This window comes from Cucumis sativus, chromosome 5, assembly GCF_000004075.3.
Source record: "Cucumis sativus cultivar 9930 chromosome 5, Cucumber_9930_V3, whole genome shotgun sequence".
Classification (NCBI taxonomy): Eukaryota; Viridiplantae; Streptophyta; class Magnoliopsida; order Cucurbitales; family Cucurbitaceae; genus Cucumis; species Cucumis sativus.
This window is the reverse complement of record NC_026659.2, coordinates 10,703,016-10,730,213: the sequence shown is the minus strand read 5'-3', so window position 1 is coordinate 10,730,213 and position 27,198 is coordinate 10,703,016. Positions and strand designations below refer to the sequence as shown.

Sequence of the window (27,198 nt, the reverse complement as noted above, 5' to 3'; positions counted from 1 at the left end):
ATATATACTTTATTTGTTCTGCGTTATCATGGATGTGAAATATATGCTCTAAGGATACATGTGTATGTACAAGTTTTCCTCTCTCTTGTCCAAGTGCAAGCAAGAGGAGAGGTTTCCTAGGTAACATTGGAAATTAATGCACTTAAGAATATAACATGCACTTCAACTTCGTGCAGTTTCTGTACAGTATAAATTATGAACAATATTATCTATCCTATGTGCATATGACTATACTATGTGCATTAGAGAAAAAAAGATGGAAATTGATGTGATAGTTATGCGTAATATGTACTCAGTTGTGTTTAGGCGATATAGATGAAGGAATGTCTATATAATCAGAGTTACCATATGATTTATATCTAATCCATTTAATTGTATTATCTACAACTCATCCTATAGTAACACAAGCAACCTCTCGGTGCCTTATCGCCATACACACTCAAATTTCTAATATATATGCTAAGAAGGAATTCAACGACAAAAATGTATTATTGCTACATTCTTTTCAAGTTAAGTCCATGCCATCACTCTTTCAAGTAACAACACTCAATACTCCATTTTTTCATTAGAATAGAATACGGTATTGAATGAAACATTTAGCTGAATAAGACAAGTAATACAAGCATCTATATTCTCTAGTACTAATTACACCTTATGTCTTATCATGATTACAAAGAACTAGGAAAGGAAGAGGTAAAGAAATGGGAGAATGGAAGTATAGAAAATTTCATTCATGAATAAAACTTTAGACCTTTCGGCCATGGGGTTCAAATTACAAATATAAGATAAAAAGAAAATACAAGTGGAAACACAAAAATGCAGATCGAGCCTTTGAGCATAATTTCTTATGCTCATTAGCTCTATTTTCTATCTATTACACTAAAGGGGATAATGGTGGTTGTGTTTAAGGGTTCCATGGGTTTGAAATAGTGGTGCGCGAGGATCATGAACGTCAAGATTTCCTTGCGTTAATGGTGCCAGAGGTTCCTCTAAGTTTGGTGGGATGATCAGAGCAAGTACTCGTTACACAAAGACTGCATGCAAATAGTTCGTCAAGATTCTGAACTGTTGGTCATGACACATGGACATTCGCTGCATCATCTCAGTTTGTGAAATGACTAGCGAAGTAAGAGCTGAAACGGAGGAAGATAGCTCATCTTGCTTCAGCATAATGTCCTCCAGATGTCATTCCAAGGTTTCTTGTTTTTTGCATAGGAAAACAGAAGTAGTGTTGACGTTGTGAATGAAACGTTTGGTGTTAGTCAGTTCGTCGAGCATTTAAATTAAGGACATCATTGAAAGCTTGAATCCATCAAAATTATCATGGATGAGCTTGTAGAGTATTGCTCTGATGAAGTTAAAGATCGCTAACATTACCCTTTTGAGCAGACAAGAGCTTGTTAAGGTCAGGTTGCGAGGTGGAGGATGCTGGTAGGATGATGGGGAAGTTGTAAGCGGCAAGAGGATAATAGGCAACATAGGTGATAGTCGCTTACGAGAGTTGGATTTTGTGAGAGTGGAAGGTGGAGGATGTTGGTATGATTGATGGGGGAGTTTGGATTTTTGGAAGGGGAGGAAGATGTTGATATGATTGATGAGGGGGAGTCTAGATTTTTGGGGGAGGCGATGGGAGAGTTAAGGGTAGGATGGCTAGAGGTTTAGGGTGGATGATTGCACCTAGCTTTCGCATCTTTTCCTTTTTCTACGAGCTAGGCACATCATCTTAGGCCTTTTTTCGAGCGGTGGCGATGGCGGGGAGGCCTCTTCTTCATTTCCGCAATACTCTTCTTCTCCCTTAACTTTATTATGGATTTTAAGGCATATCTCTTATTCTTTGTTTTGATGGAGAGTTATGATAAGATTAAGAGTCGCCTGAGAATATACACTACAAAAAAAAAAAAAAGGATGCTTGAGCAAAAGTTTAAAGCTCAGAAGTCATATCAAGATAAAAGAATTCAATGATAGAGGGAAAGAGCATGGAGCTTTTGGGTGCTTCCATTCAAGAGAGGATAAAGTCTCTTATTATGGTGTCAAAGTAAGTTGCCATCTTTTTCATAATGCAGTAAATCATCACTGCATACTCCAGTAGAATGGTGTTATCATGAAGCATTGGCATTATCTCATTTTTTATGAAGAAGAAACACGCAGTTACCTTAGTGGTCAATTGGTGTGGATATAGTTGATACTTTCCTATTGGCATGATATCCCATTTTTCTTTGAGCCATGTGATAACGATTAGAAATGACCATTACTATAACCCTTTTTAGTAGAATAGTGGGAATTAAAAGGCCTAAGGGATGCTCAAAACACATAACTTATGCTGTAATAACATAAATACTTAGAAGTGCTCAAAACACATAACTTATGTTGTAATAGCATAAATACTTAGAAGTAAGGCTTACATAAATGTAGCTCCTATTTTATGCGTTTACCATGTCTAAATGCAAGACAAGTGTAAAAAAGCAAAAATGAGCAATCCGCATGAGACATCCCGCGCAAAGACAAGGCGATGAATCGTGACAAGCGACTAACAACCCCATACGATGAACCTAAACATCATGGAAGGAAGGCTTCCAAAAAGACAAAAATAGTAGTTAGAATGATGTGACTTCATAGGGGGCAGATTACAACGCTAACACATTTAGATGAACAAAGTTTTCTCATCGAGAAAAGCAGCCTATAATAAGCATTGCATCTACACCAAGAAAAAGGGGGTGGGGGGAGGGGGAGGGGCGAAAGGCCCGAATAGGCTCGGAGCCTGAAGAGGCCAAAGAGAGAGACTCAAGTGATTAGAGAAAATCACAGAGAGAGAAAAAGTACCTGAAGATTAAACAACTATGATAAAAGGAAAGATTATTTATTGTTTATCTTTTAACTTGTAATAATGTGTTCCATTCTTCTCCCTTTTCATTTTGTTATTACATTGTAGCACATGTATCATTCATATTGTACAATGGCCAAAGACCTATATTCTTTATACATAGACTGCATGTTTATGCCTTTTCAATCTACAATTTCTTAACATCTCACCAATCTTCGTGTTATTAACTGAGAAGAGTGTGATAAATTCTTGATAAGGAGTTCAACTTATAATTCTTGTCGCGTTAGTTGAGCTATATTCATCACTTAGCCAGTGTCAATCGCCAACTACCCGAGAGGGCAAGTAGCAAGGATAAGGCTAGCGCACGCAATAAGGAATTTGGAGATAAATTTCACCTTAGCAAGGTATCTTCCAACATTTGTATCCCAAAAGGTGAAGTGTAGACAATAGGTGTTGAACGGTAACCGTCCCTAAACGAGAAGTCCTATAAGTATTATAAATCATGTTCTCTAGGTATAATTTGTCCGCAAGCATAGTCATTTGTATCCCGAAAGGCGAACAAGTGTGGCGCTTAAACACTTCGAGAGAAAGTTGCCTTAATCATGTGCCCATTATGCAATTATAGCGTGTTAAGATTATCACAAAAATCTAAGCAATTAATAGTGCGTGGAGTTTCCTTAAACCTTCATTTGCATACAAGTTAGATCATTTCACTCTCTCCTAGCTTAATTTACTCTCGGTGCATGAGTTTGAAACTGTAAATAATTAGTTATAGTTAGCATTACATTCTTTCAGCTTAATTTTCATAACATCCTAATGCTAAAGTAAAATCTCGAACTAACATTTAAAACAATTCTCTGTGTTCGACTCTGGATCACCCAGGTAAACCTATTGTTTTCTTGTACTTGGGTGAGTAGTAGAAAAACTTCTATTCGACAAGGACTTAGAAACTATGCGGTGAACAAGTACATGGGAGCACCTCAAATGCAATGATCATTACTCATGACTTATCGCATGAGAGCAAACACAAGCAATATCGAAAGTCATGACGAATGCATTATGTGTAGTGACCTGACTTATTAGGTATTGCTATAATGGTTTCTCAGCACGAAGCTATTAAGTCCTCATACAATAACATCAAACCACCATACTATAGTTTCCATTGCTTACTTGGCCTGCCTTTTAAGAGGTGCAGTGATTAATGCATGCTCTGGTGTCTCAGTGTTCAAGGGCAGACCATATAACAATTAATTAATGGTCTCGACATTAAGTAGACGCATTTCTCGTCTACTATTACATTGTCACGCTTCGCCCTACAATGCATTCTAACCTTGAGTTGCAATATGCAAACACGACTTGAGCAACCCTTACACCTTCAAGCGAAATGCCAGAACCCTCAACCTTAAACTTTAACCTTTGAACTTTAGCCTTAATGCTTAGTTCGATTTTGCTTAAGCTACTAGGTGATAAGAACCACAACGTATGAAAAAAAAGTTCTTTTATTAGCTTAAAAACATGCGTTCAAAACAAATTACAAGCTTTCTTTAAAACAAAGAAATAAAATTTAGGTCTCCAACGCCTGAAGTAAGCTTGATATCCAAACTTAGAACATCTAGCTTAACAATTTAACACTTTGTTGCTCTTTTTACTCTTCTCAACTTGACCTCAATGCCTTGTTATCTAGGGAAGGAAAACTTAAAACTTAAGTCAAGTACTTAGTGAATGAGGTTTTAAATTATTTTTTGGCATACAATAACGTAAATTCATTTTTCATAAACATAATTCACAACCGCTCATTCAAAACATAAAACACAAATTAGCTTCTTCATATTCATTTCGCCAGAAACATGAATCATTCTCATGCATAGACTACTATGATGACCACATCATCAACAACATCCCTTAGAGAATTTCTCAGTTCATTTTTTGTTACTCAGGTTATTAACTCAATATGTTCCTTTCAACACATTGGCCAATTTCTTACCGCCATGTGGTCCATACACTCTAATGGTTGCCTTAACTCATTATGTACACATAATAGCTAGCTTACGATAGGAATAAAGCTAATGGTTTACTCACATACATGCAATTCATACAATCATAAAACTTTAACTTAGAAAATTTCTTTCAAACATGCATGATTTTTTGTGAACATTAACAAGATTACACATGCGTTAAAATATTTGCATAATAATATAAGACGTAGAAAGAACACTTTAAAAAATCTTTTCATAATTTTAGAATACCACTCACGAAAAACAAAGCTTCCTTCCTCTGAATGCCTAACTCTAGAAATCCATTTCTTCTCACCTAATGACTTCTTAAAAGCACAATACTAGGAAATTCCTACTAATGTCCCTTTCTTCAGACCTGATCAAGTCCTATTTATATTAATCCTTAAGTCGGATTAGTCAATTTTAAACTCTTCTTAGCTTGCTAGCTTCTACTTAGTACTTTGCACGTGTAGACTTATTAGCTTTACTAAACATGTTTAGCTTAACCTCAACATATAATTAGTTGATCAATCAAGATTAAGAAATTTCCTAAAATTTTTCTAATCTCTTCACATGCTTTTCTCACGTTACACCAAAATGTCTTTTCTCGTATTATTGATCCTGAGCACATACTTTCTTCATCACGTCGTCTAGCCTTAATGCGTCCAAACCTTCAAAAGGCCTACTTCTTAAACAGTCCTTCTATCCAGAACATGGGGCTTACACATACAGTATTCAGCTGGGTTGTAATCTAGTGCGTAGAATTTCTTGACAACCTCTCTAGTCGAATCTTGGACCCCTTAAAGAACTTCTTCCATCCAAAAGCCTTAATTGAGGTGTCTAAAGACTCTGGGAGGGCCTCATTGAAAGGTAAGAGGCCCTGCTTGACCTTCACTTCCTTGGCAATGCTCGACTTTGAGGACTCAACTCCCTTGCCACTTGGTTGGCTTCCCTCATGTTTGAAAATAACAACCTTACTTTTCTTTTCTTGTTTTCAGGTTTGGCGGCGCCTTTCTTCCTCATCTTTTTAGGCGAGGCCCATTTTTCTTCTTTTAGACTCATCATCTCGAACTCACGCTCAAGCCCTTCAGCTAGCTTGACATCCTCCCCTCTTATTGACTTTTGTTTGGAAGACAATGTCTCAACTTGTTCGCTTATCCTTGCTTGCTTCGTTTTCCTCTTCTCGTACTTCTACACTCTTTTCTCCTCAAGCTTTGTCATCTTCTCCTTCATCTTGATTATCGCCTGCTTGGACCTTTGTATTCATTCATGAAGCAAATGCAATAGTTGCATAAATTTCCTCTCCGCCAGCTACTTCTCCACTGATTCCTTATTCCATCTCTCCTCATCTACCTGAAACCTCTTTGATTGTCGCCCGACCAATAAGGCAATATAACGACAGAAAAAGGAAATGTTTGTGACATTATCTACTTGTGAGGCAGTATATGTTGTTGCATCTTCACATGTCTTCCATTTATTTTGGTTAAGAAATTTTCTAAAAGACAAGTTCAAATTTCACAAGACAATCCAACTATGGTCCATGTAGATAATAATTCAACAATTGCTCTAGCAAAAATTTTTGTGTTTCACATGATCATAGCAAACACATTTATACAAGATTTCACTTTATCAGAGATTGCATTTCAATGAAGGAGGTTCAAGTTTAGTATGTGAAGACTGAAGATCAAATTGTAGATATTTTCACGAAACTACTAAAAGTTTATGTGTTTAATAAGTTAAGAACTTTGCTTGAAGACTTCGCTTGAAGTTTTCAAAAAACGTGTTCAAGGAGAGATGTTGAAAATTAATTAAACATGTTTAAAGTAGATTAATCATTATAGATGAAACAATGAGAGTTGAGAAAGTTAATTAATTAAATATATTAAATCGATGAGAGTTGGTAAAGTATTGTATTTGAGAGTTCATTAGGTTAATAAATTAAACATAGGATTATTATTAAATGTTTTATAGTGAGAGTTATAGATTTAGGCAATTATGTAAATAGGATTGATATGTTGTATTGAAAAATATCGGTGTGAAAAATAATACTCACAAAGGAGAGCTAATATCTTCCAAATAAGTTTTTATTTCTTCTCTCAAATATTCTATTTTGTGATTATTTATTTGAGATGAACATCACACACTTCAAAACATATCCAAGATTATATTTTTTAGGTTAAGGAGTTCTAGAGAATTCATTTAGACAAGAATAAACTACAAAATATCTAGAATAGTTAGAATTCTAGAGAGATTCTTTTACTTGGGCTCTAAGGATTTTACCCCTATAAATAGTGGTGTTGTATGTCTTCATTTGTGAACCAAGCTAAGCAAGTCGTAAGAAAGCAAAGAGAGAAAAAAGAAAGCAAGAGAGAAAAAAGAAAGCAAGAGAGTTAGAGAGAAACTTTGAGTGAAAAGTAAAGAGAAACTTTGAGTGAAAAGTAAATGAGTGCCTTCAGAATAAAAATGTGTATTATCTGAGAGTGCTAATGTTTGTTCTTTCCAAGTAAAAGTTCTTTCTCTTCAAAATGAATGTATCTTCCTTTTGTGCCAATTTTTTCAACAACTTTACTGGGTTTTTTTAACTCAAGGACTTCGGCACAATTCCTGGATCTTCAACTGTGAGAGATGTTCCATTATCGAGTGCAGTAAGATTAAGAATCATTGTTGCTGCTTTTGAAGCCCTGCAATAAAAATAAAATGCAAATTGTAAATGCATCAATATTCATACAAAAGTAAAGAGTTAAGTTGAAGACTTTTAAACAAGCTTCAGCTTGTATCATCCTTTTAGATTGTACTGTTATTTTGGTTAGCCCATAATTTTATTTCTTTTATACCTTTGTTATTTGTATGTAAAGATTTTACGATAAGTTTTTATTAAAAATTAAAAGCAAATATATATACATCCGCAGTAATTATTGTTACTTTTTCATAGTTGTGATAGATATTGTTTGCAATTTCTCTATCACATATATATCATAGATAGAAGTTGATATGATCAACATCTATTAGTAATTATACTAATATAAGATAGACATTGATAGAAGCTTATAATGTCTATAATTGATAGAAATTGATTGGAGTATATATCAATATCTATCAATGATAGAAATTGATTGGAGTCTATATCAATATCTATCAATGATAGAAATTGATTGATGTCTATTATTGATAGAGGCTCATAGAAATTCATAAGCTAATTAACGAGGCTTTTAAAGTAAGGAGTGAGTCATTATAGTTCTAATTTATTATAGTTTGTTTTGAGGTGTAAATTATTTTACTTTGAAAAGGAAATAGCAAATGCATTGCAACAAAGAATAAAAAATGATAAAAGTAAAATGGTAAAATCTATAACAAATAATAAATACTATATCAAATGGGAGTTTTGAAATAGTGTTTACCTCAAAAGCCCCAGCGTCTATCAGTGATAGAAATTAATAAAAGTCTATCAATGATACTCTGAGTGATAGAAACCGATAGAAGTCTATCATTGATTGATAAAGGCTTAAAAAATCTATCATTTGTAGATGTTGATAGAAATCTATAAAAGAGCGTTTGAGACAATAAGTGAGTTATTATAGTTTTGGATTGTTATAGTTAGGGTTATAATAGTATATGTTTTGAGATATCAAACTATTTTAATTTGAGAAGGAAATAGTAAACATTGTAGCAAAGAATAAAAAAAATGAACGTAAAATCGTAAAAACTGTAACAAATAGTAAATACTGGAAGTGGGCGAGGTTTTGAAATAGTGTTTAACTATAGCTAATTGAAGACTTTTAAATAATATTTTCGGTAGCAAAATCTGGTTATTATATTCTTACATAGCGATTGCCCCAAACATCTCATCCTATCTATTAGAGCTAGAAACTAATAAAAGTCTATTATTAATACTATAAGTGATAGAAATTGATACAAGCTATGTCTATTATCGATAGAAGTTTATAGAAATCTATCGATGTTTATCATTGTCTTTTTTTATTATTATTATTTCTGTAAATAGTTTGATATTTTTTCTATACCGTCAGAAGTACAAACTACGACGAACAAAATTATGGATAAAAGCAGTAGTGTATCAATAGGCTCAATTTTCTAACCAAAAAACCAAAACCAATGCCTATTTAAGCATAATAATAAATCCTTGAATTAACTTCTAAATTGATTGTCTAGTAGGTCTCATCACTTTAAATATGTCTAATTTATTGAAATTGATAAAATGTGTCAGCAAAAATTGTGAAAACATTTGGTAGAAATGGAAATGCTATGATTAAATATAGTACATAATTATTTACATAATCTTAAGATTCTATTATACTTTACTTCATATTTTTCTACAAACCAACATTGGCTATATAACACATATCTTCTCTAATATACTATTGCTTTCTTGGCAAAATAAAGCAGTTATAAAGAATTGCTTAATGCATTTAAAAACACTAGCCTTCGTTATTGTTCCTTACATGTAAACATACTTTTAGTTTTATAAGTTTGTATATATATATTTATATTTTGTAAGTTAGAAGAAAGAAACAAATTGAAATACGAAAGAAAAATAGTTACCAATGTTGAGGTGATTGATAGTTGGGAGCAGAATCGGGAAGGCATGAAAGCAGCATGTCAGTAAATATCAAGCCTGGATCTAAGCTCACAATTCCCATTCCCTCGGGCACTTCTTTTGCTATTGCTTTGCTTAGTCCTTCAACTCCCCACTTTGATGCACAATAGGGTGCTATCTACAAAATACACAACATATAGTATATATACTCAACTACATATTAATTAGATCTTCAATGCTCAAATTACTTTCATAACGTACTCAATGTGCGTGTCAGTTATAATTGTTAAAGGATAATTTTGGACTGAATGATATATAATCGAGGCAAAATAATGATATAAGAAGGAAGAAGCTAAAATCAAGAAAATAATAAGGTGTGTGGGCCAAAGATAGTACTCTACATCTAAATGGGATTGGGAGAGGGAGAGGGAGAGAGAGGGAGAGGGAGAGGGAGAGGGTTAATTCATGTCAAAGCTCAAATAATTAATATGCTCAAAACTCATATCCTCTCCAACTAAGCTCATTGTGTGTCTAGAGGAAGACATATGCTAGGCCTTAGACAAGGATTGAGGCCCAACACCAGCCAAACATGAAATAGGGTGCAACCCTAGCCAAACGCTAGAGAAATATCGTTTTTTTTCCTAATAATCAAAACACTAGCCAAACACGAAATATTGCAAAACAAGACATTATTCAACACATATCAAATCCCTTCATTATGATTTAACACATAAACATGATATCTAATTTTTCTTAAGTTGAGCTTTAACTTAGGATGATTTTGTACGGATGGCCTCCGAATTTTAGTTTAAAAGAAATTTGGCACACAATTCAAATTTTAATAAATAATGGCCTTATGGATGATGTCCGCTGCTTGCAAATTTACAAATTTGCATACGAGGCCAATTCACTGTGAACTTCTTCTCGTCCTTTGCTACACATTCTCGTCCAATGCGATACCCAAATTTTTTGCCACTTGCCTTTTTCTCGCTTGTGGTTAACTTCTTGTTCCTCTTTTTTTGTTTCGATCTCCCGTTCCAAGTATCTATTTCTCGTTTTTGATTCTCTTGTCTAAATACAATTTCTCACTTGTGAATAACTTCTCGATCTTTTTCTCGTTTTAAGTACCTATTTCTCGTTTTGGTGGATCCTATCCTAGCTTCTTGTTTTAGCTTTCAACTCATTTTTTCTAGCTAGTTTCTCATTAAACATAACTATAATTTTTTCTCTTTGCATTGATTTTTTTTTCTTTCTTCATATTCTTCTTTTTCTTTCTACCTTTTGCAGAATGAAGAAAATTTGAAAACGGAGAAGGAAAAAAGCCCATAAGAGAAAGAAGAAAGAAAACATAAAAGAAGAAGATGACATGATGCAAAAAAAAAAAAAAAAAAAGATAAGATAAGATAAGCTGCAAAATGAAGGAAGAAGAAAGAAAGAAGAAAGCTAGGGTTTGTAATTCCATAAGATGATGACAATAGCATAAGTTCAAACCTCCTTTTTTTTTTTTTTTTAACTAGGGCTACTTTTTCATTTTATCCTTTAAAAAGGACCCTCCATAAACTATTCCTTAAATTCTTATATCACCCCATTGATTATTAGTAAAACAAACAGACTAACATAAAAATAAGAGTTAGTTGCATGAGTGGCAAAAAAAAAAAAAAAAAAAAACCCTAAAATAATAGTATATATAGCACATGGTTAAAAAAATTACATATATAGAACAAAAAAATAGCAAAAGGTTAGAATACCCACGTGCAACCACCGTTTTAGACGCTTCTTTATGAATTTATCAATTAAACACTATCACTGATAGCATCTATCAGTGGTAACAGATATCACTGATAGCTACTATCAATTAATGATGATATATGCTATCATTTATAGCTTTCAATTTGAGAAGTGATTATTTCACACTTCTTGATTTTTTCAAATTGAAAGCTATCACCAATAGCTACAATTATTTGCTATCACCAATAGCTATAACCAGTTACGATCATTAATAGCAACTATCATTTGGTGTCACTAATAGCTATTATCATTGATAACTTGTCACTATTATGAGTTCTTTTTTTCAATTTTCTCAAATTGCAAGCTATCGTTGATAGTTGGTTATCAGTGATAGCAATTGATGACTATCATATGTTGCTATCACTAATAGATGCTATCAACGATAGCTTTGAATTTGAGAAATATGCTACAAGTTCATATCATTGATAACTGTTGTCAGCTATAACTTTTATTAGTGATAGCACGGAAAGGCAAATTAACTTTTGATTTGAGAAATTAAATATGGTATATGTTGCTCTAGTTAGTTATTATCACTTAAAACTACTTTTAGTGATAACTTTCAATTTGAGAAATGTACTATTGGTTTCTTTCACTACTGATATCTTCTATCAGTGATGTTGTCATCCATTGGTATATATTTTTGGTAGCTATTACAAGTAATTTTTCTATATTGATATCAATGTAGAGGGATATCGCTAGCATTATCTATCAATAGAAGGATATCATTGTTAACACCTATAAGTGATACCCATTAGAAGGATATTTCGTTTATTGGTGATATCTCTTAGGTAAACATATCAACTGTGATTTGATGAGATTTAATTAAGCTATCAATTGATTTTTTTTTATAGTTATTATCAATGATATTCTTCTATTGCTATAACTAAGAATATTTATAACAACAAAAGGGTTTCATTAACAACATATATAAGTAATTTCCCTAATAGGGTAGCTACTATATGATATCGTGATATTGCAGTTGTTTGTTTTTAGCATAAATGGACAAAGAAAAAAGATCAGATTAGCATGTTATCGATAATAGGTTTGAATCAATTATAACATATTATTCATGTGTTAGCTTCTATTACTGATAGTATAAATGAAATAGATATAGTTGCAATTTTTTTAAAAATATATTATTGATAACATTTAATCATTTAGAAATTCAAATTTCAAGCTATAAATGATAGATTCATGGAAAACGTATTGACATATTGGGCATTGATAGAAGCCTTCATTGCTAGCATGATATCAGTGATAAAAGTCATCACTGGTAGCATAAGAAGAAGCCATAGTTTAGCTTCTATTGTTGCTAACTGCTATCAATGATAGCTTTCAATTTGAGAAATGTGTCATCAATTGTTATTAATATTTTTTATTTGTGATGTTTCTATCACTCGTCAAAAAATTGAATAATTTTGTTCAATCAAAGAGGATATACATCCTTCAACATTTATTCCTATCCTTTTCTAAAAAGTAAAACTAATGATTTTTTTCCTGTCTTAAGTGCTGACACCTAAAGAGGAAAAATCAGAAGGGAAGCATATGATTCAAGCACAATTGAAGAAGGGAACAAAGTTTATCGGTAGTAGAAGAGAGAGAGTTAGAATGTCCACGACCGTCCAAACCCTGCTATAGTTGCTAGCCACCACTATCTAGAGCAGTCGATTGTTAGTTTGTCTCTCAATTCCACCTCGTCGATCTACCCCGTTGTCGTGCAAGGAGCTACCGTCGGTAAGGTTTTATTCTCTCTCCTTCTTCTCTCCCTCTCTCTCGCAGCAATCAACCATCTCTAGTTTAGCAAGTCTACACAGCTTTTGAGTCAAGGAGGTTGGAAAATAAGAAAAGGGAAGAAAAGAATGGAAAGCTAGTGACGAAGGAAAGAATGTTAGGGAAGGCATAAGAAGGAGAAAGAAAATGAGGGCAGAATTGGAATTTTGAAAACCATTGTGTGAGTATGGTTGGTGGGACACACAAAATGTGTCAACATATGCCGCTCAAGATGGTGTCTCTTTGGGTTCACACATCCTAGATCGAATTAGCAATGGGAGGAGGAGCCCATATAATAGTATGAATTCACACAAAATCTCAAAATATACTTGGTTTTCGGGTTTATGGACTCTCTTTCCATGTTTAATATACGAAGGTTTCATTTCGAAGCGAATTGGAAATGAGAGGAGTAGCTCATCTATCTTATAAATATTGTGAATCATTTTAGTTTTTTCACGTGAAACTGCTGACATCTCGATAGTTAAAAGTTACGTTGCCATTTTTATACTACATATTTTAAATTGTGCTATATGGTTATGAATGATTTATAAGGTGAAAGAGAAAAATCAAAGTATAAGTCTTAGCAGTTTAATCTGAAATAATAATAAAGAATACCAGTTCACGCGCATCTCTCCCAGCAATAGAAGACATGTTGATGATAATGCCTTTGTTGGAAGAAATCATAAGTGGAATGAAATGACGCATTATATTTGCTATTCCTTTCACGTTGGTATCAATCACATTATCAAATTCTTGTGCATCCAATTCCCATATTTTACAACTTCTATTGATCAAACCTGCATTATTCACTGTCACCACACACAACCATATCATCATTTAGCCTTTTTTCTTTCAAACGTCAAGCTGTGAGTTTTATAAAACAAATTCAACTGAAAATCCAATACCAATGATATTTGGAACTAATTCATTTTCCACCGTAGCTCGTGCAAACTCCTCAACCTTGGTGTTCGATCTCTACACAATCCACTTTCAATTTTGTTATTACATGGTGATTACATTGATCTGAACTAAAGGAAAATATGGACAAAGTCAACAAAACCAAGAACCCAACTAGACTCAATCCATTTTAGGCCTACTGAAGAGGGTTAGCTCAGTTTAAGGGCGAAATCAATATAATGTGCTCGAAAATGCTGAGTGTAGCTAAATATATAGCTAATGAGACGCATTGTTCATGCCTTGACTTTAAGTGAAACCTAAGGACCAGCAGAACTTGAAATAAAGCATGCTCCTTAGCCTAGTGAGACGAGAAATATCTCATAATGTCTCTGAAACCCTATCAGGTCACCTTAGACAAACCAAGTCATTCTACCAAATATTGAACAAAGTCACACTCATTTTCTCCATCATACAAATTTACAAAGTGTTGTCATACGAAGGTTAGATAATATACATTAATTTTACGCCTATTTGGATTTTGGCATCTAACAAATTTGAATATATCAATAAAATAACACGAGAAAAAATCATATATGTAGAAGGAGAATGACAAACCACATCAACGTTGTAGAGTAAATGGTTTGTAGAAGAAAGATTAGAAAGCTGAGCCTGAAGAGAATCAAGTTTAGTTTGATCCCGTGAACAACCGATGATGGTGTGGCCACGGCTAGCCAGCTCCAACGCTAAGGCTCTTCCTAATCCCTTGCTAACTCCGGTGATCAACACCTTACGAGAACCCAAGGCCAGCTGTGGAGACGAATTATTGGAAGTTGGTTCCGCCATGGAGGATTTCCACCTCTTTCACACACTTCGTCTCTAAATTTAAATCATATGGTTTCTTTCGTTCACATAATGAGCTTATATTGTTATGAAATCCATATGTAATACAAGTTAAAGTTAAATCAATAGCAAACAAACATTCAATGTAGCACAGTTTACGAGTTGTTGAATAATTTATGGTGCACTTCAAATAGCCTTTGGTCCAAGTTAGTTATTTTATCATGTCTGAGGTCATCCTTCCATTACTTTATTTTTCGTCATAATCAAAGCAATTAAAGAATTTTCTTAACTTCTTCTTTATGTTCTTCCATATATACGCATTTTGTATTAATGTTAATATATATGTATTTTGTATTTTCACATGTATTCATAGTTTAATGATAACCCACGTGATATTTCTTCGTATAGGTTAGAGGATGGATCCTCCATTATTCTCTCAACTGTGAACAAAGTTCTTATTGTTTGTTTACTACCATTATCTTCTTCTTTCATGATTTTTCCTCTTCTTTTTAAAGTTTGGTTGTTATTGAACGTCTTCAATCCAACTGTTGTTTTTTAATCATAGAGCAATCTAATGTATACGTAATTGACTTCAAAATGGTGCTGAACGACATGGTGCACTTTGTTTTTTCCGTCCAAACATTTGTTTTGAATATAATGATTTTGCTAATATGTGTCATTATCAATTTGTTTCCATACGACATTGTTTTATTTGTCGTCTCAGTCAAAATAATTGCACCTTTTGCTATGTTTGCCCAACCTAATGTGTTTGATCCTATATCTGTTAGGGGTAATCATCAGTCGAATCATATCTGTTTTGTACAAAATTCAGAGCTGAAAATCGATCTAGTCAGTCAGTTTATTTGGGAAACAAACAACCAATTGTCAAGGACTGAACCAATCAACCAAACAGTTGCTCGATTTTGATCAGTTTGGTTTTCTCGTCACTTTTTTCATTTTGTTTCCTTTAATGACCCATTATTGGGCCTGGGCCTAGGCCTGAGCCGACTCTAGGAACAATAAGACCTGAGCTTGAGAGCTAATTTATTGTGAGATAATTGCAAGTTTAGCCATTAGATGCAAAATAATTAAGTCTATAGCAACATTTAAAAAAATTGTTAATATAGCAAAGTTTGTTAAATTCTATCGATGATAAAAGTAGACCATGTTGTAAATATTGGTCTATCATTGATAGATCATACAAATCTATATACAAGTCTATGAGCGATAGTTTTACTATATTTATAATTTTTTTAAATGTTGCTATATCTTTAATTATTATTCCTAAAATAGTCATCAATTATAATTACCCTTTAATGTAATAATGTGAGCATGCCAGAAATAATAAATATTAAATAATATTTATATTGATATATATATATATATATATATATATATATATATATATATATATATATATATATATATGTATGTATAATATATTTTTTAGGTTTGGTCGGTTTCGGTTCTTTTTCGAAACCTTTTAATTAAACAGACCATCGACTGTATTTTTAATAAAATTGACTGTTGAGTCTCGGTTCGTTCATTGTCGATCATTCATATCGGTTTTTCGAGTCTCAATGCTCACCATATATATATATATAATTGTTGATGTATCTAATATTTTTTTGGAAAATTGCAATTGATGACCATTTTATTAATAATAATTAAGGATATAACAACATTTTTAAAAAATTGCAAATATAGCAAAACTATCACTGATAGACTTTGTATGGTCTATCAGTGATAAACCAATATTTGCAACATGATCTATCGGTGATAGTTTTATATCATTGATAGAATTTGACAAATTTTTCTATATTTGCAAATTTTTTAAAATGTTGTTATATACTTAATTATTTTGAATCTAATTGCTAAATTTGCAGCTATCCTGGCTACAAGAAAATTGATCTTATTTCAACCATAGTGACTATAAGAAACCTTAGAAAAAGATTTACATTTATTCAAAGTATATGAGAATAATCTTTGAGAAATGTATACCTATCTACACAATATATATGTATTTATATGTATTTATGACCCAACTATTATAAAACTAGTTTACATCATTGCTTTAATGTAACCCAAACATACTTTAGAGTATAAACCAAAACAAATAAAACAGAAAACTTTTGTTTTTAAAAGACCGGATTGAATAGTTAAATTAAATACAAAAAATTATAGAATATGTTCCAAAATTGAATATAAAAAAAGAATTAGTTCGGACCTTCTTTCAAATAAAAATAAAAATAAAAAAGTGTTTATGTTTTAAGTCAAAATTAAACATTCAATAGTTCTAAACATAAAGCTCTTCGCAATCAACAAAAGTTGAAAGCAAGCAAAACATTAATCGGAAACATTTGAAAGGTTTCCATGTGGCATTCATGTGTCCTTCTTGTCCCTCTCACTTATTTGCCTTTCATATTAGTTTTGCCTAAAAAAGTTAAACATGAAAATGGTTCGTATAACATTATACCTGTAAGAGATCCACTACTGGTCCCGTTAAGGATAAAAACTATTAACTTTCTATTAGGTGGTACCTTGCACCATAATATATAGTCTTGCGATTCCGTAGGATATACGCTAGTTAGTCTAGTGATCCCGTAGTATTCACCTAATCAGTCTAGTGATCCCATAAGACACCGTGCATGCAAGATACACTATCCAATTGCTAAAGCTAACAGTTTTCCTTCCGTCTAGATAAGCTTTCATCATATATTTGAATTCTTTAGTAAAATTTAGCTTTTGTGATATCTATGTTGATTTTGTAGTTTGTTTTGATTTATGAGAGTAAGGTTTGTTGGGAATGTGGTTTGTTTTATTTTATGAGAGTAAGGTTCGTTGGAAATGATCATCATTGTACTGATTTCTAATTAAAGTTTCAATTGGAAATTTATTGTTATTATTATTATTTTGTTGGTTATAATGATATATTTCATACATTTGTTCAAAAACCATTATTATATATGTTAAATAAACAATTTAGGGACGGCAAGGTTTTTTATGGTAAAGTTGATCTTCTTCTTTGTAAAGAAAAAAAACGTAGTTTTTATTTACAATAGTCATTTTCTAAACATATACTTAGTAAGTGACTCACTACTAGTCTTGCTAGGTGTCTGTTAGCTTCCCATTAGTATTTCATTAGGAAGTATCCCAAAACTATCGTGCTCCCAAGCACACGTTATCCAGTGGCCACATCTAGGCTCTCGGTGAATCTAAAGGAAACACTTAAGAGAATCGAACTGTAAGTGAACTCGTTGGACAAAACATAACATGAAGGTTAGTGGTCCCGTTGAACTCATATCAGTCATAAAAAGGTGGTGATCCTGAGGGACACTCATATTGGGTACGACCCTAATAGACAAAGTTAACATAACACCCATCCATAGCATGTAACACATCAAAAACATCATAAATCTAACATGAATATCAACCATAACGTCATTATCATGTGATTAATATTTCATACATCGTAACATAGTCATATTGGTCATATTATTCATAACATCTCAGTCATTCATAACAGTCTCTTTATGCATCTTAGTTATATCAATGTATAATGGAAAATACACGTAAACCCTTAAATTTATATTCGAAAGTCTAGTAGTAGAATCTAGAGATTAACCAAACAAAATACTCTCTAGCTGATAGTAAAAAAATTTCAATTAAATCGATCATATCTATAAAATGATCAAATTTCATTATCTTAATTAATAAAATTAACAATTGGCTATTATCCAAAAATTCTCCCAAATTAACTTAACCAAAATTGAGGTTGAAAAATGAAAAAAAAATTGTCATATGAAGAACTTTTTATTTTTCTTTTTCTTTTCAATTTAAGCATTCCAATGTTATTTATAAACTCAAATAATAATATTTATCATTATTATTTCTTTTTCCTTTTAGGATATGTAATACCAATGTATACATATATTTTTATTCTCATCATATTTTCTCAATAAATATCTTTAATGCACGTGACCATAAATAATAATAATAATACTTCTTTATTATTATATTACTCTCTCATCAAAATATATAATAAACATAGGAAAATTATTAAAAACGGTAGATTCTACAAAATATTTACAAGTTATAGCAAATTCTATCACTGATAGTTATTGATATGTTGTAGTGATAGAATCCAAAATTTTACTCTAGCTTGTAAATATTTTAGTTTATTTTACCATTTTTAAAAATGCCCCATAAACATATATATTTATTTAAACCATTATTCTTTCTTAATTAAATTCATCCTTTTTTCTCGTTCAACCTAATCCACTATCCCTTTCCTCATTAATTATCTTATTTTGGAAGAATTATATTCCATCATATAATTAACTTTACTTCTGCAAATAAATAAAATCCAATTTCTCTTTCCTCAATTAAATCAACTTTTATCTTCTCACAAAATTATCTTTTCCAAAAATCAAATGTTATCTCCTCATTAAATCTGTTGAAATCTAATCAACTTTATTTTTTTCCCAAAATAATTATACTTTTACAAATAATATATATAATTATTTTCTTTTTCTTTCTCCAAATAATTATTTTCTCACAAAAATACAATATTTTCTCTTAAATAATTATATTTTAACTTTTACTTTTTCATATATATATATATATACATATAATTGTCAAATCTTCAACAAAATTTTCACTCTTCAACTTAAATAAATAACATCCAAATTATTTAATAAATTTCAGTTTTGAGAAAACCAAATAATTTCAACAACTTTACCTAAATCTCATAACATACAATTAAATATTCATCCAACAAATATCTGATTGATTCTAATATCCAAAAAATTAAATTATTATTATCACGTGAAATCAAAATAACTCCAATAAATTAATTCTAATTAAACAAAACTAAGATAATTTTTTAAAATTATCTTAATTTTTTAGACATTACAATTTATGCCATTCAAATTTTGATGGCAATCATAAAACTCTCAACTCATATGGAAACAATTTGAATTCAAGTTGAAGTCTTAGATAGTTTCTGATTCTCTATGGAGACGACATGCTTCACATTGCTACATGATTGAAAGACATTATTAAATTGCTACAAGATTGAAAGACATTTCGTCCATTTATATATTATGGTATCTTTTTTTGACCACAATAAAATTTTGGAAAAACAATCCAACATATTAATGCTAACATTCTATTATTGTTCATCCCACCTATATATTCATTCATTTTTTTATATAAAAAAAATAGCAATAGGCTCAATTTGATCAATTTCATATTGATTTTATTTTTATTTTTAGTTCATATACCGTACAATAATCAATACACAATAGAAATATTTTATTTTCTTCACACAAAAAAAAATATGAATATTTTATTTTTAATAATTCTTTTATATATAACAAAAAACTTATGATTTTCCCAATAAAATCATAAGTTGAGTGGAGATTTTTGTTTTGTTTGTTAATAATAATAATAATAAAAAAGTTCAAATATTACTCTACTTTTAAAAAAGATATTTCTCATTCATACTTCATTCTTCAAAGCAAAAGTCATTATTTATATATATATATTATATTTTTTCCTTTATATAGTTAAGAATATCAGAAGCTCTTATCTTTACCGACAATTATATGTACTATATACTCTTTTTCTTTCTTTGTTATTTATTATCATTTCCATTTGTATTGTGAGATTCTTTTAAAATATATATGTAGTTAATTAAACTTTTTGTATTAAATTCTCATTCAAGTTTGCTTCTTGTTCTCAAATTCAAATTCAAATATCTTATATTTTTTTACGATGGAATGAATGGTTTTAACTTCAGCATATAAGCTTTCTCATTCTCTTCTATAGTTTATTTTGTTTACAATAATTATTATAAGAAATGGAGATGGAATAATGACTTAGTTAGAGTGATTAAATTCAAAACACTTTAAAATAATTATAAAGAAAAACAAAAAGAATATTCATACATTACTTTTACGATAAGTTAATAGTTATATTTTAATTAGTTCATAAACATTATTTGTTTGGGTCTCACCAAACCATGCAGTTAACAATGATACAAATTTGTCATGCACACATTAGGCATGTGGACAAGGTGAGGGTCAAGGAAAATCTTTTGCGAGCACAATTATGCATGTTTAGGAAACCTATTTATGAGTGATTGGATCTAGACTCTGTTACAACATGACTCTTATTCATTACATACAATAGGTGGAGATGGTTGATGATCAACCAAATGTTATGAGTTCTAATAAAAGGTGGGGAGATTGTCAAATTCTAAAAGAGACCATAGATAAAACCATTTATTTTCAAGAGTTATGTTATCATCTATTTCATTGATACAAAATTTGAAGAGATAAATGTTGGCCTTATAAACATAACATGTTTAAGCTAAAATGGTTTGTTTGATGGTTATGTATCTAGATTTGAAAATTTGAGTTTCTCAATCCAAATTGAAATGGAAAGTTAGGAAACGATGGAAAGTCAATAATGCATGTCTTGAACCAAATAATTTAAAAAGAAAAAAATGTCCTACTATTGTCTTCAATTCGAATTGAAATCCATATAATGGATGTGCATTATTTATATTTCAATCGTTGCTGTTGTTGTGAATGAATTTTATTTTAAATTTTTTCTTGAATAATTTGTTGACTAAGTCATCCAACTGAGTGAATGATTTAATAGACTTGGAAAGAAACCTCCAATATGTATGTGTAATGGGTTTAGTGATTGTGATCATCAAATACAATAGCTTCCTTTCCTAAGGGATGATATTATGATGATTTGTTGATATTTGTATATCAAACAATGATTCTTCAAATGTAATCGTGATAGAAATCAACGTTTAGATTTCAAGTCTATTGATTCATGTTAATCACACATTGAATACTATTAAAGAGAGATTTGAAAGTTTAATGGTCCTCTTGTAACAACATCTTGTGATGCTAGAATGAGTCTTAAGGAAAATAAATGAGATAGTATTTCTCAGTTTAAATATGCAAGGATTATAGAAAGTATTATGTTTTCATAAACTATACAAGATTTGTTATCACATATGTTGTGAGAAGATTGAGTGTATATATACACATAATCCTTATTAAGATTATTTTATTGTTCTTCGTCATTTATTAAGATATTTTAAGGTTACAATAGATTTTGGTTTGTATTTTGATAAGTTGATTCTTAGTGTGCTAGTGGGAGAACCTAATAAACCTATAGATCATGAGCTCCAACGATATGAGATTAACTGGCTAAACTCTTTAGGCCGAGTTAACTAATCTTCGTTAATTAACAGGTCATTCCACTAAAGTTCCATAGTAGCACTCCCCTCAATATAAATATATTTGTGACCATGTGATATAACCATGATAAGTAAGTTAATCATTCACAAGTTGCTTGTAACCTCAACAAGGTAAAAGTATCATTTTACCCCCTGAGACTACATCTTGCTTCTTAAGTTCCACTGATCCACTATTGAACAATTGGTTTAAGGTTCAACCTCTAAATCGAATCTCTCTCTAGCTAACGAGAGGGTGGTGCCCCTTGTTCAAGACTTGGATTCAGTCATTAAGGTAATAACCTATCTACTAACCCTAAAGCGGGTATGAATGAATTATGTCTTACACCCTATGTCTCTAGCTATCCACCCGATCTTACCCCTAAAATGGGAGGCTTATTGGGCTAGTGCGGTTGAGCTACCCTCACCTTTGTAGATCTAAGGATAATTTCGTGTGAATAGAAGTTCATAGTTAGCTCAGGATTAAGATTAAGTTACATTGGATATCTAGAAACGAAATAGTTGGTTTTATTAAAGTCAACGGTGTTATAACCTAAAAGCGACTACTTCATAGTTTCAGTCTTATGTAAACTCTTTACATATGATGCCCTCACTTCCATGTCTCTACACGAACGATTCAGGATCACATCATTTGTACTAATTACAAAGCGAACCATATTCTTAGTGTCCCTAGAATATGACGTTCAACCTTATTCGTATACTATAGACCATTTAGGCTATATACTCCAACTTGATCCACATTTATGTCTCTACATAAAGTTCAAGTTTACTCAAAATTAGCCTCGAGGTCTTAGTTTATTAGCTTTAAGATTATAATATCAATAACGACTTTATTGAATATAATATGATTACCAATTACGAGTTTTAGAACATAAATTTCAACAATTTGATAGTCCATAACCCTTTTTTGGGTGGTCTACTATGGTAGACTTAATGATCCGTAGTCACGTGTGGGTAATTCTTAAATGGATTTGATGGATGAAACTATAAAATCATTGAAATTTCCATAGCCTTTCTTTAGGTGGTCCTGGTATGGACTTGATGGATAACTATAAAATTTTCATAGCTTAGTTTTGAGTGGTTTGTCTTTGACAAACTTGATGAAGTTGGTCTTGATATGGACTAGATGTGAAGTTTTCATATCTCAGTTTTGAGTGGTCTATTGTCATAGACTTGGTGAAACAATAAACATGATTATGAAGGTGTGGCCGTCTTCTATGGAAAAGTTTAAGGATTTTTTCTAAAGCTTTCTCGTTGATCCGAGGTTCCATGTGCATGACCTTAAATAACACAGTTTTGAGTGGTCTATAATTGTGATAGATTTTTTTACGAAATAGATGAAAATTTAAGAAGTAAAACGTGTTGTGGGGGTCTCAATCGTAGAATGCAATGGTAGTCATTCGTGGGGGATTGTTGGAAATGACCATCATTGTACTGATTTTATAATTAAAGTTTCAAATCAAAATTTATTTTTATTATTATTATTTTGTTGATTATAATGATATATTTAATATATTGTTCAAAAACCATTATTATTATTATTACATACATACATATGTTAAAGAAACGATTTGGGGACGACAAGGTTTTTTTTCAATAGAGTTGATTTAGCACCAAGGTTGCAGTGGTTTGACACGACATAACAATGATCGACATTTGTTTTCTACAAGGTTTTGGAGTTCTTGATATTTATAACGAACTCTGTTAGAGATCATGGTAGCTGCAACTACATTGACGAGTTAATGAAGGAGTCAAAACTTTTGTGATACTTTGGTGTTTCGTCCTTTTCTTTCTAATAATCTCTTCCTGTGATTTCTAGAATTTATCTGTCTAATTTGTTACTAAATTATCTACCTTAGCATGTGAAAGGAGATGTAAATTTTAGAGAATAAAACTGAAAATTTTGTATTTAGCATTGAGCTTTTCCTGTAGATCCAATCTGCTTCAAATGGATGTAGAGCTGATTTTGGGAGACCACGTAAAATAATCCTTTGTCTTCCTATTTGCTTCCATCGTTGCATCAGTCTCTTTCCTCATAATTAAAATGCCCTTAGAGAGAGCATTAATTAATTCAGAGGTGGGACTATTTTGTTCATTCTTCCAATATTTGCTTCCAATATTTGAAACAATCTGAATGAAATTGAGAGAGAGTTTTCTACAATAATCACTCATTTAGCTAGCTAGCATGTCTAAACATGTCTATAGACGAGAAAGAAAGAAACACAATAAATAATTTAAAGTTTAGGGACTGTTGTACTATAAGACTTTTCTCCTCTTAATTTGTGAGGAAGTGATCATTGAATTCACATTTTTATTTTTTATGGTTGTTTTTGGTTTGTAGCCAAGATGGAGGTGGGGAAAGGTATGGAGTGAGGTGCGATCCATCAATTACAACAAATCAACGGTCCAAATAAATTATGGTGATCTCAAAAACACTAATTTTGAAAAGCTCCCACAAATTGTGGAATTCAATTTTACTATCTACTTCAAGTTTTAAATTTGAATATTGTTTGAAGTTTTGTATGGGAACTTTCATCGTTAGAAAAAAGAGTTTAACCAAATTATGTTCGTCACGAATTTTTAAATTGTAAAAGTAACAAATTCGATTAATCTAGATCAAATTTGATAATGGGCTTAAAGTAAAAAGTCAAAAATGTCTCATTTTTTAGAACAAATTGATTGTTATTTGATTACCTTCTATGTTTTTGTTTTCAATGTTAGTTACCTTTGTGAAATATTTATTTGCTTACCTTTTATTTAGTCAGTTTTTGAAATAGTCATTTGATTACCTTCTAATAGTCATGTGATTGAGATCTGATTACTATGTGATTGCTATTTGATTGAGTTTTTAACCATAAGACTATATGAGCATTGCAAATTTGTCAAAAACTATTTGAAAAAAATTAGGTCCATAGCCCAATGTTGATTTTTTTGAAGCAAGATTGGATACCCAACACAATTAAAGAGAAATTGAATATGAAGAATCTAAAATACTATGCAAAATACAAATAATGAAGGGTAAACTATTAGTAATTGCTAAATTAGATTGACTTTTTTATGATTATAATTTTTTTCTAAAAAGAATATGTTTGTTTTTAGCATGAATAGCTAAATAATTCAACTTTTAGCTTTCGAAATATTTAATGGCCATAATTTTATAGCATGAAAGTCAAATCATAACACAATACTAGTGGTTGACGATTTAAGATTTGTCTTAACTGAGGCATGTCCTCAAACCCCCTGCCTCTAATGCCAACCAAACAAGTCGAAAAACATATGATTGATGGGTAAAGGCTAATGAAAAACTCGTGTGTATATTCTTGCCAGCATGTCTGATGTTTTGGCAAAGAAACATGAATCCTTAGCCACGACTAAAGAGATTATGGATTCATTAAGGACAATGTTTGGACAACCAAAATGGTCCCTAAGACACGAGGCAATCAAATATTTTTACACTAAGCGAATGAAGGAGGAGACCTTTGATAGAGAACATGTCCTGGACATGATGATGCACTTTAACATCGCTGACGTAAATGGTGGGGGCATCAACGAGGCTAATCAAGTTAGCTTTATCTTAGAGTCTCTTTTGAAAAGCTTCATACTATTTCCGACAAATGTTTCTCTAAACAAGATAGAGTTTAATCTGACAACTCTTCTAAATGAGCTCCAGCGATTCAAGAACCTTACCATGAGTAAGGGGAAGCAAATGTTGCTACCACATAAATGAAGTTTTCAAGAGGATCGTCCTAATGTTCAAAGTATCTAATGCTCAATAGACCTCAAGTGCCTCAAAACCTAATGCTCAAATAAAGATGAAGGGAAAGGGGAAGACTCCCAAGCAGAACAATGGAAAGAAAGCTGTAGAAAAAGACAAGTGTTACCACTGTGGCCAAAACGAGCACTGATTAAGGAACTGCCCAAAGTACCTTGCAGAGAAAAAGGTAGAGTAGGAAACACAAGGTAAGTAAATATAATTTACTAGTTATTGAAACATGTTTAGTGGAATATGAAAACTCAACCTGGATATTTGATTTAGGAACCACTAATCATATTTGCTTCTCATCAGGAAAATAGTTCTTGGAAAAAACTTTCAGAAGACGAGATCACTCTCAAGGTTGAAACAAGAGAGATGGTCTCAGCTGAAGCAGTGAGAGATTTAAAGTTGTATTTTGAAAATAGATATGTCATACTTAAGAATGTCTTATATTTACCGCAAATGAGAAGAGTATAGAATACATTTTGAAATTAATGAAGCGTTTGGTTTCTATAAAGGTATTCAAGTCTATTCTGCTATACTTGAAGACAACTTATATAAGTTAATATCAACCAGAGCAAATTTTTTCTAAAGTAATGAAATATTTAGAACAGCTGAAACACAGAAAAAAAGACAATTCTTGTAATACCTATTTATGGCACTTGAGACTTGATCACATAAATCTCAATAGAATTGGAAGATTGGTTAAGAGTGGACTTCTAAGTCAATTAGAAGATAAATTTTTAACTCCTTGTGAATCTTGTCTGGAAGAAAAAATGGCTAAGAGATCTTTTAGTGAAAAAGGTCGAAAAGCCAAATGACCTTTAGAGCTCGTATACATTTAGACCTTTGTGGACTAATGAATGTTAAAGCTCGAGGTGGGTATGAATATTTCATCAACTTCATTGATGATTCTTCAAGATATGGTCATATTTACCTAATACATCATAAGTCTGATTCTCTTGAAAAGTTCAAAGAATATAAAGCTGAAGTTGAAAATAAATTAGGCAAAATAATAAAGATACTTCGATCAGATCGAGGTGGAGAGTATATGGAATTACGATTCTAAGATTATTTGATAGAACATGAAATCCAGTAACAACTTTCTGCACCTAGTACGCTCAATAAAATAGTGGATCAAAAAGAAGAAACTGAACCTTGTTGGACATGGTTGTGCCAGTTGAGCTAAGCTCATGTGTTCATTATAAACTATACTATTTTTAAAAACCCTAAATTATAAACTTTCAATTCAACTCATTAAAGTTGAACACAATAACTAATTTAATTTTGATAGAGTCACTTATTTCAATTTAATTATAATTACAACAATTAATTTTAAAAAAGTAATATTGTATTATTGATGTGTAGATAGTTATAATTGAAAAAAAATAGTAAAGTTTTAAGAATATTATTGATGAATATCATGTTTTCTGAGCTCGTTAACGAGGGTCCGAATTTCATACTTTGTAAAAAATAGTTTTTTTCTTGATGGGCGATATA

At 31.5% G+C, this 27,198-nt stretch overlaps 1 protein-coding gene across 1 annotated transcript; it reads right to left on the bottom strand.

Annotated features, from left to right (window-relative positions):
* Positions 1-7,160: 7,160 nt before the first annotated feature.
* Positions 7,161-14,772, bottom strand: LOC101206319 (NADPH-dependent pterin aldehyde reductase). Its single transcript, XM_004149090.3, has 5 exons — positions 14,438-14,772; positions 13,831-13,900; positions 13,541-13,734; positions 9,373-9,545; positions 7,161-7,496 (listed from the first exon to the last, which is right to left on the bottom strand). Exons 1-5 carry the CDS (start codon positions 14,663-14,665, stop codon positions 7,394-7,396), a joined length of 768 nt encoding a protein of 255 aa, XP_004149138.1. The 5' UTR covers positions 14,666-14,772; the 3' UTR covers positions 7,161-7,393.
* Positions 14,773-27,198: the final 12,426 nt, after the last annotated feature.